Source organism: Sinohyriopsis cumingii, chromosome 11, assembly GCF_028554795.1.
Source record: "Sinohyriopsis cumingii isolate HCF-2022 chromosome 11, ASM2855479v2, whole genome shotgun sequence".
Classification (NCBI taxonomy): domain Eukaryota; kingdom Metazoa; phylum Mollusca; class Bivalvia; order Unionida; family Unionidae; genus Sinohyriopsis; species Sinohyriopsis cumingii.
The window spans coordinates 84646442-84662388 of record NC_142971.1 but is presented as its reverse complement, the minus strand read 5'-3'; the positions used below and the strand labels follow the sequence as shown (position 1 = coordinate 84662388).

General features: G+C 33.9%; 1 protein-coding gene across 1 annotated transcript in view; it reads left to right on the top strand.

Moving 5' to 3' along the window:
- LOC149788890 (plexin-A4-like) overlaps positions 1 to 14242 on the top strand; it is a 96582-nt gene extending 82340 nt beyond the window's left edge. Inside the window, exons 18-19 of the mRNA XM_089973563.1 lie at positions 5507 to 5587; positions 6809 to 14242. Coding sequence (XP_089829689.1) covers positions 5507 to 5587; positions 6809 to 6943 — 216 coding nt within the window. The 3' untranslated portion in view covers positions 6944 to 14242. The remainder of the gene's footprint in view (positions 1 to 5506; positions 5588 to 6808) is intronic.
- The last annotated feature ends 1705 nt before the right edge of the window (positions 14243 to 15947 follow it).

Here is a 15947-nt window from a genome sequence, read left to right as displayed (position 1 = left end):
TTGCACCTTGCAATTGGGGGGGGGGGGAAGAGCACAAATGCAATACAAATTTATTTCATCTCTTACATCTTGGGACATATGACCTAAGTGAAAAAAAGTTTTATCATAAGTTCTGGGACAGGAAGAAGAAAAAATTTATTTTATTGTGACCCAATATAAATGATAAATACGGTATATGCCAAATTAATGAAAGGTTATCATGCACCTTTATATTGATGAGATTCTGAATGAGTTAGATTTCCACCATTCAATGTCATCACCAGAAGAGTTATGGCCCCTGGATTTTCATCTTCTCTGAGCTTTGTTTAGCCAACAGAATATATTATTTTTAAAGCACTGTCAATTAAATTGTGTGAAGCAATTTTTTGAGTGAATGCAAGTAGAGCACAGGATGGATATCCAAGAAATACTTAAACTTGAATATGTCGCTGTTACCTGTATTTTAGAAAGGAATATTTATGTGGAGAAGGTTGATAGGTTTCCATAACATGTGGCTGTCAGATAAATAGATATGGTTAAAGTACATGGAAGGCTTTAGCAGGAATTTTTAATTTAAAACTTGTCCATATTCAAGCATCAGCTTATTTCTACAGATATTTTTCAGTATTCCTCAAACTAAACAAGGAATCCAGACTCATTTTATGTTTATTCCACAGGAAAGATTAGTGTTGGATAATGTGCCATATTTACAATAGATCTAAAGTACAAATCCAGGCAGTCTAGGTTTACAATAGATCTAAAGTACAAATCCAGGCAGTCTAGGTTTACAATACATCTAAAGTACAAATCCAGGCAATCTAGGTTTACAATACATATAAAGTACAAATCCAGGCAATCTAGGTTTACAATAGATCTAAAGTACAAATCCAGGCAATTTAGGTTAAACTTTACAATATATTTAAAGTACAAATCCAGGCAATCTAGGTTTACAATACATCTAAAGTACAAATCCAGGCAATCTAGGTTAACAATACATCTAAAGTACAAATCCAGGCTATCAAGGTTTACAATGCTTAAGGGTAGATTTTGCTTATTAACATTGACATATCACAAAAGTAACTTTTTACACCTAATTTTTTAGATCACTTTAACTTTTTAAAAGTATTCAGAAATGAAAAGAAAAAAGAAAGGAAAAAAATAAATATGCAAAGATGCCTTTTTTCAAGGTTTTGCTTGAAAAGGATGAATGATTATATATTTGATTGTGGAATTAATAAGATAACCAACTGCCCATTTTTTAACCCAGTCAAATATCATCAAACAAAAATAAGTAATATTTAATTGCCTACGGCATACAGTCCTCATTCATTAATGTAAATATCAGGACATAGAAAAACAAATTCTGTTTTCTCAGTACAAATAATTTATGTGATAAGTATTGTTTTTCCTGAACATCAGCTCTGGAAAATTGATAGTTGGCAATCATTCTTACACCTTACATCTCACAAAGATGGCTATTACTAACCTGCTGGACACTTGTGGGAACTAAGACCCCACTAGTATCCAGGACTCATGCTCTGGTACATTAAAAAAAACTAAGTCCCCACTGATTTCCTGGACTCATGCCCTGGTGCATTTGAAAATATTAAGACCCCACTGGTATCCAGGACTTGCACCTGGGTGCATTTAAATACTAAGGTCCGACTGGTTTCCAGGACTCATGCCCTGGTGCATATGAAAATATTAAGGCCCCACTGGTATCCAGGACTTGCACCCAGGTGCATTTAGAAACTAAAGCCCTACTGGTTTCCAGGACTTGTACCCTGGTACATTTGAAAAAACTAAGGCCCCAGGGTTTCCAGGACTCCTGCACTGGAACATTTTAAAATATTAAGACCCCACTGGTATCCAGGACTTGCACCCAGGTGCATTTAAAAACTAAGGCCCTACTAGTTTCCAGGACTTGTGCCCAGGTACATTTGAAAAGCCTAAAGTCCCACTGAGATCCATTACTTGTGCCCTGGTACATTAAAAAACTAAGGCCCCAGGGTTTCCAGGACTCCTGCACTGGAACATTTGAAAATATTAAGACCCTACTGGTATCCAGGACTTGCACCCGGGTGCATTTAAAAACTAAGGCCCTACTGGTTTCTAGGACTTGTGCCCTGTTGCATTTGAAAAATGATATCTTTGTTTGTAACATCTTGTTGAAAGTTTTTATCTCCTCTGATATTCTAGCATATGATGTAGATTTGGTTGACTTGCACATGATTCCTGCTTCAGTTTATATTTTTTCGATATCATTTTTTATACTGGGTCTGCTTAACCTGAATAATATCACTGTGCTCCAAAAATAGATTATGTAAAGATGAAATAAAAAAAGCAAATTCCAAACTTTGTAGTATGTATAACATGTCTGATGCTTTTGTAGTTTTTTTCTGGTATATTTATATGCCAAGATAGAGTTTCATCCAGGCTGAGGCCCAGGAAATTATGAAAAGTGACATTCCTCATAACTATCGCTCACCAATAATTTTGAGCAATGTTCCTTTTGCGATTTTCCTGAAATGGTGATTGGTTTGATTTTTTTTTATAGTTAAAATTGACTAACCATTGATAATACAACAAATAGATTTTATGTAAGTCTTCATTCCGAACACAAGCAGCAATGGCTGTGTTCTGCAATAATTATTGATAATGGCAACTTGGAGAGAGACAGTCTCTGTCATGAATACCTTAAGACTTAATGGATTTGCTTTGATAGAGAGGTGTTACACTTTTGCACTCTGCCATTTGACCTAGCTTCCACAATCTGAGCTTTTTTGGGAGAAGTTGTCATCCACCCATTGTCACTGTGGATCCCAATCCTCCAGTATATTTCATGACTGTTTGATCCCCAATGGCTGGTTACAATCCCTCATACACATTTTTCCATTGTGACCAGACTGTGTCTATTACTGAACCTAGAGAAATTCGAACTGTTTCAATCTCAAGATTTTATATTCATGGGGATGAATTTCCTGACAAAGAAGGGGATTAGTCCATGTCCTGCAGGAAAGAGTAGACAAAGATGCTCAGAGCCCAGACCTTGTGAGATCTGTTCCTTCTAGCAACATCAAACTCAGCAGCAGATCTGGTTCCTCTAGACAGACTGCACCAGCACCTCCACCAGTGTCTCCTAGCAAACTGGAAACTGCATCATATGACAGATCATATTGCCCAGTTTCTTGTCAGAGACCAAATGCATGCCCCCAAACCCCACTCCTTTCTGTTCTGCAGATGCATCATATTCATGGAGTGGCACTTATCTGGAGCCAGACAGGCCAATTCTTCAGGGTTTATGGTTCCCAGAAGAGTATGCCATCCACATCAACAATTTGGAAATGAGGTCAGTGTTCTTAACTTATTAGGAGTATGTCCACATGATGGTCTCCTCCAACAACACATTTTCATAGTATACCTCAGGTAAATTTGAGGCACATATGTTCCTTCTCACTGCATGGAGGTTTTAAACATCTTTGACTGGGAAAAATTGGAAAGGATTACCCCTTGAGTTCACAATAATCTTCACAAAATAGAATAATTTGGTTGACAGTCCATCAAGGAGGGACAGGATGGTCCTCAAGGATCTTGGTGGACTTATTTGCAACAAGGCTAAACAACAATCTTCACATTTATGTTTCCTCAGTCACAGACAAGAGCATTTAGGAAGTGGGATCATCTGTTCACTTCCCACCCTTCAGGATGATCCTACAAGTACTACTGAGCTCATTTTGAGCCTCTCTGTGACCCCAATGATCATGGTTCACTGATCTTTTTGACCTTCTGATTGACCAGCTATGTACATTGCTCCACACGACAAAACAGACCCCATATTCTCCACCTTATGATTGACTCATCTCAAATGATCTATCCACCAGGACACGATTTCAAACAAAGTTGCCAAGTGCAACGCTAAGGCCAGTAGACACACTACATCCAAGGTCTATAATCTTTAGCAACTGGTGCAGTAAAAAATGTTCTAATCTTAGAGCACAGTGGCCGTTTTTCTTCTTGTCATTTGTGAAGATAGACAGGGCTCAGTTTATAATATCAAGGTTAATAGGGCAGCCCTTTCGAATACACACAAATTTTCAATAGGCCTGACCATTAGTTCAGAATCTCATATTGCAGTCGTGATCAAATATTTTGAGTAACAAAAAAATTCGTGGTTCAGTCTCTAATGCTGACATGGAATCTCTTTTGTCTTGTGATTTTAACTGCCCCCCCCCTTAAGTCCTTGGTGAAGCGTCTTTCAAAAACCTTGCCCTCAAGATGTTTTATTGCTTTCCATAGTATCTTTGATACAAAGCAGTGAGGTTCATGTTCTGTCTATGGAACTTGAACTCTCTGTGGTCCAGTTGCATTTATGAGTCAGTTTCTTTAAAAAAAAATCAAGCTTCCTTCAGTACCTTCACTTCCTTTACAGATCCCAGTCTCAGTTGTATCTGTGCTGGGGATGGTCAAAATTTATTTCTATACCCAGTTAGGGCTGCACATTTCTGTTTGACAGCCACTAAAGGGAGAACAAAGAGTAGGAATTATAGTTTTCTTCCGTTAAAAGGCTTGGCTGATATTTTTGCTTCCACTGTTTAGAGGTGGATTGTCATGACAATTGAAAGAGCTTATTAAAGTCCATAAGGTTTGAGCCATTGCTAAATCATGGACCTATCTAACTCATTCATCTTTGGAGGATGTGATGAAAGCCACCTTTCAGTGATCCCACACTACCTTTCTCTCCTCCATCGATCTTTATTCTGATGTGCACCAAAGTAAACACAATGTTTTTGTCTGGGGTCCATAGTTGTGGCACAGAAAGTGATCCAAGTGGATACAATCTTACAGTATTGTACAGTTCTACCATTAGGGTTAGTAATTCCTTCTTTTTCTTTTCCAGTTTAGTGGGTCATCAGCCTCCCACTGATCTGGAAATTCATCTACAAAATAACAGATAACACAGTGCTGATATTAAAATGAGGGGTGGGGGTGTTGAACTAATTTTAATAATGTATTGCTTATCTATTGCTATTGTCAGTTTCCCTCATCCCACCCCACTGTGATCCCCCACAAGTGGTGTATATATGCCCTTGGAAAAGGGTGAGGAATACTGGGCATGTGCCATGTCACAAGGATGATTTCCAAAATATTTCTGGAAAGTTACCTTTTTGGGAGTATGAATTCTCATCATCCATCTGTCCCAGAAAAGAGTAAGCTATGCAACAGCATCAGGTAATATTACATGATAAACATTAGTTTACCCCTGCCCCAAAGTATCCCACATGTTAGTCCAGAACCAATTGAAATGAAAATACTTTGAATATTGAATAATTTAAATGCAAATCTTTACATTTGTTTAAGAAAAGATTGATACTTTTACATGGAAAATTATTTAGTGTCTCGGTGAAATGATAACCTGCATTCATCCAAGTATACATGTGTAAACTTCTGTATGGATCCAGAATAAGTCAAAATGTTGCCTTTAGTACAATCAGATTAAAGAAAAGACATTTTGCCTTTTTTATTTCAGAAACAAAACCAAGAGTTGGCCTACAATAAAATATCAGCATTGTATGAGATCTTCAAAGTCATTGACAACTTTATGGTTGATGTAAGTCAAGTTTTTGTCTTGTTGTTTTAGTTCATTTTGATGAATGCTAAAGGTAGGTCACCTCATATTTCATACTTCATTGACTTTCTCAAGTTCTGTTCATGCTAGAATCATCAAACCAGATGATCCTATGTTCTGTTAGTACAATACCCTCACAACAAGAGAAAGTCAATTTGACTTAGATATCAGCTTTACTGACTTAGAAAACACTGGTCTCTTAGACATTTGACTTATTCAAAAGAGTATAATATAAGCATATGTTTGCATATGAACTATGTTAAACAAATCACAAGTCTGTAATATCAGTGCTGCAGATGAATTCCTTGATTTGAAGCATTTACATTATATTCAACGGAATTATCTAAGTAGAGGTCACATGAAGATGAGACTGGTTACATATTCACTGTCACAGTCTGTAGCTTTGCAAAAAACATGTGATATGTTAACCGATTAATTAATTGCAAACTCAGTTTCTTCCACCATTACCCAGAAAACAGATATGGTCTAGTAATGATATTATTATTCTGTGTATTATGTAAATAAATAATCAACATTAAGTTGCACCTGTTTCATATTGGAGAAAATAAAATAGTTTTATTGATTGTTTCTTTACTTGACAAATGAATACACAGTGCTGAGCTGTAACTGGAGAAATCATTTTTGAGCTTTTACATTATAATATGTAAACTGTCAAATCATATGTATTGTGAAGTCTTGTGACAAAGTTTTGCTAGTTATGCAGATGATTTGCTTTAATAAACTCCTCTCAGAGGTAAAGTATTCTCCACAGGGCATTTGTAGCTTGTGTAGGTTCTCATGGGTACATAGTTGATCATGCAGTTTTCCTGAGTTCTTCCTCCACCAGTTATATCTTTTGCTGAAAATCGCATTAAACCCCATAACAACAACAAAAATCTCTCTCACACATGCATGCACACAAACACACACAAATGGTGCAGTCTGTCATTGCTATTAAACATATTAAACATACTTTTGAGTCTTGACACAAACAATAGAAAATTAACTAGTGATTGATTTTTAATAATTACCCAGTGAAATTAATAAAATTTGGGTAGAAAAAGTCAATTTGCCTCATGTATATCATCGGATATAATGCCTATTTACAAGTATAGATTTTAAATGCTGATTATTGTCATGATCATCATCATCATCAGATGATGATTTATCTCACTTAGCATTTATCCTGATCTCTATTTGAAGGTAATTGATGACTTGCAAGAGAGCCCAGAGGCAAGAACTTTACGGCTGGCAGACCGTTTGGATGAACTTGTCAGCATAATACAAGAGAGTGAAGAGAAAACAACTTACTCTGATTTTCCTGGTGGTCATGATTAATCCACATCAGCAGTACATTGACTTGTATGAAGGTTTTGGACTAAATCGAAATTATAACATTACACACACAAAAGCAGTTTCTGTGAAGAAAGGGATCACTTTAAATTTTGCTTTATTTTCTTAGAAGCTGACTTATGTGCAGTGCATATGTAAATGCAAGTCTATAATAAAATGTAAAGATGATTTTGCCAGGCAGTATATTGTAAAAATATTTTTCATATTGATTAACAATTTCAGAATATCAAAAGTAATGTTTGATAAACATTTTATGTACTAATATTATTATTATAATACTAGTTGATCACCCAGACGCACACATACACACAACTTGCCATGTGTGAGATGCTACATTGAAGAGATGCACAAATAGTCATTTAAACAATCAATCAGGTAAGCATTGCTGTATTTCATATTGAAGTGTAAATGATGTTTTGCCTATTCCAATACATAAACATAAGATATACTTATGTGTGTGTTGATAAATACAGTACTAATATACACATGTTTGCTTCCTCCCTTTTTTCTTGATTGTGAAGCATAAGTAGAACTTTTCTGTCATCAGCCTCAGTTTTTCTCTGACACCATTTTGCTTACAGTGTTGATACTTCATGTGTGTATTTACATTGCAGGGTATTGCCCTCCACAGGCAAATATAGGTCAAAGTGAACTATTTAATGTGCTCTAGTGACTATCTTGTTACATTTAATCGAGTTTCGCTGACGCTGGTCTATGTACAGTAATTAATCTAGAAAGATCTATTTGGAAAGTACTACCACAAGCAAATGTAGATTCAGTAATCTACTTTTAATGCGCCATTGATTACATTTTTTTAATTTAACAGTCTTGAGCAAATCTGAGTGCCAAATCAGGAATTTTAAGTTCACTATAAACTTTGGAACTCTCTTCTCCATAATGAATCCTATCTGTGAAAGTAAGCATATAATGCTTGGTTACTCTCCTCTCCTCTCATTGATCATATTTGCAAATGAATATGATAAACTACTGATTAATGCTAGATTCTTTAGTTATCTTAGACATACTTGCAATGTTCTGTTGAATAGTCTTTTGAAGTGAGTTAATACAATACCATAATTCCTAACTCTTTCTCAAATAGGATTTCCATACATTTATTGCTTTTTAAAAAATTCTACCCACATTACTTGATTTGATACATAACACTAATTAATGCAATAGTATAATGCAGGTGAGCTTTTAATTGATTTAACAATAACCACCACTTTCGCAAGATGAAAACACAGTTGGTACTTAAGCAGGTTCTTGCTGAAATGCCTTTAGACATCACTGTGATAGTCAAATGACACTTCTCACGTTTGAATGCAAGAGGGCACATTATAATAATTATGATTACTCTGAAACAGAATCAAAACATAAACTGAAGCACAAATTTCACTTGACAAGACTTATTTTAATTGGTATTAATTTCTTAAAGTGATGCTATCAGTAAGCATTGCTAACAGTTTAATTGATCTATAGTTTTGTCATATATTACTGTTTACAGTATACCAAGAATTGGGGGTTGTATTAAAGAAAATTTAACAAAATACTCAAATTTGGAATAAATTGGATGATTTAGAATACATTTTCTGGACACTAACCAGTTTTTGATGATTAAGTGAGTGAGATATCAAGGTTTCATTTGCCAATTTTTATCATGATTTTGTTAGTATTCTGCAAATAGGGAAATGGGGGGGGGGCTATTTTTTTATAAGCAAAAAAATATGATCCACAGCTATCCCCCACATTATAAGTGGTCTCACAAGTTATCCATGTGTGCTGTAATGAGTAAGTGATGACTTCCTAAATCTCTGTGGGTTCTATTCATTCCTGGGATGAATCCTAATCAGTCTTGACAAAGTCATTTTGCAACACACTTGTGCAGCTTTTTGACATATGGGTCAAGCTTACACATTTAAAAGCCATGCTTCAATCCTGGGCTCAACATAATCAAATTGCCCTTAGGCTTAAAGCACTAGTTCACTTGAATTTATATATGAGCTTTTCACTTAAATATTTTAATTATCTGCAGGGTGTATTTTTCTGGAAACATTTCTTTCTTTGTTAATATCTGCTATATATTGGATTGATATAAGCTGACTGTATATTCTCCCTGTGGTATATGATGTATGTTTTTACTCTCACATTCCTTTTGAAACTTTCACATTCAGCATTATTTCCTATAAACTTGTACTGTGTAGCAGTTTGTGTACATGTGTCAAAGCTACACAGTACAGTGTGCTGTAAACAGAATTCCAGTTGCTGAAACATAGGCATCCAATAGTGTTTCTGTGAGGATGTGGTACAGGCATCCAGTAGTGTTTCTTTGAGGTTGTGGTGCAGGCATCCAATAGTGTTTCTGTGAGGATGTGGTACCGGCATCCAGTTGCATTTCTTTGAGGTTGTGGTACATGCATCCAAGAGCATTTCTGTGAGGATGTGGTACAGGCATCCAGTAACGTTTCTTTGAGAATGTGGTACAGGCATCCAATATCAGTTTCTTTGAGAATGTGGTACAGGCATCAGAAAGCTGTTATACAAGGTAAAGGGTAAAATGTATGCAAATTTTTCTTTTACATACAGAGGATATTTTTCCTGGAAGTATATCTTTGTTGATACTTAATTACATGCTTATTATATAGCCATCACCTTGAAAATAACTTCAAAATTATCACACTTGATAAATATTTGTATATCTTTCTTCTTGGTATATTCAAGCTACAATTTTTATAAATAATTTGCCAGTATCAGAATTCATGTTCTTTTTCCTTGTGCCTCTGACCTGTGTCAGTTGTCACATCATATCTCATGGATTGCAGATTGTGACCACTTTTAATGAAGTCTCTGACAGATACTCTTTGTGAGCTATGAATTTTTTAATTTATGCCAGAGATCAAAGAATGAACAAAATGATAATGTCTGCAAACATATTGGAATATATTTTGTAGGGTCGTAATACATGATGATTATCACAATTGTCAGGTAACTGAAAATATGGCCTTGCTTCTCTTTGCAAAAGCTACAAATAAAAACCGCCCTGAATAAATGTGGTCCTTGTGCAGTGTCAAAATTTTGTTTCATTTATCTCTCTCTTGCATGCACACACACACACACGCTCGCATGCATTAACAAAAATGTGATTTTAGTTCTTTATTTTTTGTATTGCAATTTGATAATGAGATTATTGTTGCTCTAACAATACAAGCTTAATTTCTTGACAATGTGGACTCATATCGTTGAGTACAATTTGCTAATAAATAATACCCATAACTAATAAATGTTCATACCATCCAGAAACATCCCTAAGATGTGCAGGACCCAAGGCAGCAAGCAATGAGCATGGCCCCAAGCAAAAAAAATTGCATTGGGGCATTGATTTCCATCAGCAGCGTGGGGCGCCTGAAAGTGCAAGGCCAAAGGTAGTTGCCTCATTTGCCTTGCCCTAGGGTCTGGCCTGAAACCATCTTAATCATTTTACCAACACTACACAACATAACAGCTACATATGCTCTAAATGCAGATGAGCTTGCACACTGAGACATTATCCTCTCTCTTGCTCACTAATAACAACAAAAAGTTTTTGAGTGCTTTTATTTTTTATTGTAATTTGGTTCTTGAGTTGAGAGCAGAATGAGACAGAAAATATGTTTACTTTGTGTCTTTGTACCATTATGTATTTGTTTACATATAGTTTTTCGTACACTGAAATTAATAATTGCTTTTTGTGTATGATACATTACATAAAATATGGTAGGTTTTATAGTCAGGAGATATTATAGTGTTTGAGTTGGCATTATCGGTCTTAAATAAAGATAAAGGTATAAAAAAAAGTAATTGCTAACAATGGTGGAAGTTTTTTAGTATATATTCGTCTTTCATAATTAATTAAATTATAGTATATATCAAATGAAGCTTTAGTGAAAACTTAACTGTGTAGTAATATTTATATTTAACAATGTATTTAACTTTTCAAATAGATACACAAAAATAGAGAAAACTAACCTGAAGCTTATGTCCTTGCACTAAGGACTTCATCAGCAGACTGATGTGATCTCAACTGACTTTCAACATCGCTTGATGGAAGATATCTGAGATTATTAATCTTTTCCCTACTCTACATATAAGGCTTATTTAGAAGAAAATATCTCAAAGTATATTTTTGCATTTAGATACTGTTTACAACAAAAATATCTCAAAGTATTTGTTTTTGCATCGCATACTGTTTAGAACAAAAATATCTCCAAGTATTTTATTTACATTTGGCATTATATGCCATTTAGAACAAAAATTATTTCACCGAAAATAATGCAATCCATCTGTTATAACAACACTTAGAAAAACAAGGGTCATGAGGAATTTTGAAAAGGCTTCTTTCTTTGTCCCCACTTTTGTGGCTGTTTAATTACTATTTAATGAAAGATATCTGTGATGATTAATCTTTTCCCTGCTATACATTTAAGGTTTAAGTAGAACAAAATATCTCAAAGTATTTCTTTTTCATTAGATAATGTTTAGAACAAAAATATCACAAAGTGTGTTTTTGCATTAGATAGGTTTAGACCAAAAGTATCTCAGAGTATTTTTTCAATAGATACTATTTAAAACAAAAATATCACAAAGTATTTTATTTACATTTGGCATTATATACTGTTTCGAACAAAAATGATTTCACTGAAAATAATGCCAATCCATCTGTTATAACAACACTTAGAAAAACAGAGGTCATGAGGGAGTTTTAAAATGCTTCTTTCTTTGTCCCTATTTTTGTTCTTGTTTGGTTAGTAAGATGTTGTTGACAATCTGACAAGCATCATGCATTGACAATTTATTTTTCTTATTTCAGAACCTAGAAGCATTCATGCATCTACTTGCATTAGCATTTAGTCTGTCTTAATTTTATTTTGTCTGTTACACTTCTTGTTTTAATTTGTTTTTATTAACAATTTTAACAAAATATAAGGTCACTGCCCTATAATGTATATTTTATTTAAGTGGAGCCCCATGTCTTATAATCAAATACATGTGTTTGCATGATTTATGTACTTTTATAATGACTTTTATATTTGTCATTGGTTTCCATATGTTAAGGATAAGTAAAGGCATTTTAGTTTTCAGGAAAGTCTGAGATTTTTGTAACCTGGGTCATGGAAGTTTTAATAAGGACAGGCATTAAAGGAATAATGTTGTGCAATGCCATATTTGCTTCAGTGAAAGATGTTGGAATAAGACTTTTGTACTTAATTCAGTTGTGTGTTCTTAAGAAACAGAGAGAAGCATTGCACTATTTTTAATGATGAAGACTGATGCAGAATGCATGAACTGAAAAGTTCTTTGTTCAAACAATTACAGGTAGGGTGTTCTTAACCATATTTTTGCTAAAGGTTGTTCATAGTAGTTCAGTATTTCAGCTAGATGTATAGTACTAAACTATTTTTGTAACTTTTAAAATTATTAATACATATTTACATGCATGTTGTTGTATTTGATGCAAAACAGCTTAGCCTTGGGAAAACTGTTTTGTAAAACTTTTTTGAACTTTTTAAATTTGCAAGATTCTTCTTATTTTTACTTTTTTTCTGTGCCAGATTCATCATTAAATTTCTCATTAGGATTAAGGTACATTTTCTCAAAATAGTCTCTTTGTGATTGCTTGTTAAAAACAGTCACTTTTTGATGGATTATTTAAAACAGTATCTTTTATGATGGCTTGTTTAAAACAGTATGTTTTATGAGGGCATGTTTAAAACAGTCTATGTTGATGATGGCTTGTTTAGAACAGTCTATGTTTATGATGAGTTGTTCACAATAGTATGTTTATGATATTTGGTTTAAAGCAGTTAGTGTTTATGATGGATTGTTCAAAACAGTCGATGGTGATGATGTATTGTTCAAAACATTCAGTGTTTTATGATGGATTATTCAGAGGATATTGTTATTGTGATTGCTTGTGAACATAACTGTATATAATTAAACATCTAATGAGGATTTGTTTGAAATATATTTTTATTCAAGAATATTTCATGTATGTACATATCTTATTTTTTCACCTTAAAGAAATGTGACCACCAGAATATTATATCTAAAATGGCATTCTTCATTTAAGAAAGTATAGAATGTAAATGCTGGTTTTTCAGATTGAGTTTTGAAGTCAAATAGATACACATACGTCATTAACATCTTTACAATTTCGATTGTATTATTGGGAAATTCAGAGTAATACAGCTGACAGTGGCTTCTATGAACTTTCTGTCAGCTCACAAAAGAGCTAAGAGTGGCTCAAAATTTTCAGAATTTTACTGGAGGAAATTTTAAGTTTATCCAAATGAAACTGAACTGAAATGTTTTTATTACCTTTGTGCCTTTTGTTGACATTAACATTGGACTCCTTTGCCCCATTTGATTGAATTTATTTTATAAGGAATCAGTATGTCTTCATCAAAATGTACAGAGGACGTGTCATAACAATCTGTAAATGTAATGTAATCGCATTTAAATGTTATACATTATTTTTGTATGTTATTCCAAAATAGTAGCATTTTGTACAAAATAATGTCTTTTCAGCTAATTAACCCTAATTGACAGTTCTACTGAAATCTGTCTTAGTGGCAACTCTGATAACATTTATCTGTACATGAAATAATATGTGTATTCAATATTCTTTTTAATATTCAGTCCCAATAAGACACTTGCCTGTTTTAATGGTTCTTTTTGTTGTTCCAAAATTAACATGAGTTACTGTATATTCTACTGTAATTTTTGATAACATTCCTTGCCACATCAAGTGCTTGTTTGTAGGTATGTTTCTAATTTCTACATATGACATAAAGACTTGTATAATGATGCTAGACCAATATATAGGCAAAGGGTTTCATGTCTCATTATTGCTACATCATTTTGCATTAACAAGGACCAGCCTGTTTCAGTTCAAATTTTAAAACATTGTCTTGAATTGATTATCCTGAACATTGTCTTGAATTGATTATCCTGAATGTAGATTATGTGAAACACGTGCATACGTAGCATTTAGATCTGTTTATCCTGTATTCTGCTTCCATTTTTAGCCATTGTACTTGTAAACCCTGTGCATCATGGGAAAGTTTCATCTTTTGCAGTTGAGTCTTTCAGAGTTACAATAAACTGTTAAAGTGTAAATGATAATCTTAATTTTTTCCAGCCAGAATTATCAAAATGTCTACACGTCAAAAACTTTGTTTGACACTTATAGCCAGTAAAAAAAATTTCCACAGAGCCAAGATTTAGCTTTTACTAGTGGTAATAACTTTCACTGATTTTTATTTGTTATTCATTATACCCCTCTCTTTGGAGGAGTGTGTGTGTTTGTGTGTGTGTGTATATATATTTCCAATTTTTTCAATGTGTCATCGATTTTTGGAATTAGGAATCATTCTGGTGACATTCAGTTTTTTATAGTCGGTGCAGATGCAGAAAGAGTTATCTGCTTTCGGCACTGGAATAATGGTAAACTCCAGTTACTTTTCCTTGATTCAATGAAATAATTCTTCAGAAAATATTGGATTTTTTCTTCAAAACGTGCCTGCTTTAGAGGATACATCTCCTAAGAACTCCCTTTCATACGTGTAAAGTCTGCAATTTCAGCGTCATGGAAGAGTTTATTTATTCATGTTAAACGACATGGAAACAAGTGATCATAATCATGCAATAGTTGTTTTAGTTTTCAGTTTCTTATGGCTGTAGATGTGAATGTTTATGATATTTATTTTTCAACATACCTGAATTTCGGAGATTGGTCACACCAAAGTCAGTACAGTCAGAATGCATACTATCAATTAAATCCTCCCTCTGTGGGACAGGTAGAACTAAATTCATGGAATGATTAACAGGGTTATCACTAATAATATATTATTTGAAAATATTTCTATGGCAAAGTTGTTTCTCTTTTCGCCTCCCAGGAGTGTTAATGATATAATTCAAGTCACGTAGATTCTTTTCAACTGTATCAGGACCATAATGCTTACCTTGAATAGGATTTTGAGGAAAGGGCAGGAGAGCCAGAACTCTATCACCAAGCTGAAAACTCATTTCCTTTGTATATCTGTTATACCATAAGTTCACTTTTAACTAAGCAAAGTGAAGATTAGTTCTTCCTACTTCATAAACCTTTGACAATTTATATCTTAAGGCAGATAAAATAGTCAAGAAGCTTAATTTCTGAATCTTCATTTGAAAGAAGTTCTTTTGTTGTTGTTGAAATATCTTCAATAGACCAAGGACAAAAGTCCAAAAACTAATACAAAAGGACTAAACCTAAAGACTTTTGAACTGGTTCTGAAACAGTATGCAACAACAAATGAACTCTTTACAATCTTTTCCTGTATCAAACCAATATGATCAAATGTTTCAAAGTTAAATGAAATTTCTAAAGTACCTTGACTGTCAAGTTGATAAATTGTTGTATGCTTAAATCATGAATAACTTCCAGACATAAAATGTGACCATTGATCAGTTTACACAGATTTTGGAAAGACAAAAGGGTAAACGAATAACCTTTGACGACGTTTTTACTATGGTATTAGTTTTAATAATCCTCAAAAGAATTGCCTCTGGAAATTTCGTAGACGCAAACATTGTGGTCAGAAAACATTGGTTGCCTGACTTGGTCTTTTGTAAGAGACGGACACAGAAATAAATTGCAGACTTGTGTACATTCTCATTGTTTTTCTGCTATTTGACAGGATATATCAGGATATTGCTAATGTTAGAAGACGAGTGGTTTTCTTTTCTCACAATAATTAGAATAAAGAGAATGAGTAGGAAAAAGAGGATCATTGCAATCAATATATGTTGATTGATGAATACGAGGAGCAAACATGACGTCATCAAAAGAATGACCAATAAATTTGTCAGCCAAAGGAATCATTTCCTGATTAATATCATTCTCAGGAGCTCTTTTCGCATATCTCTAGTAACTGCATAAGCTGGATATAATTCAGGGATTTTATGTTCTATA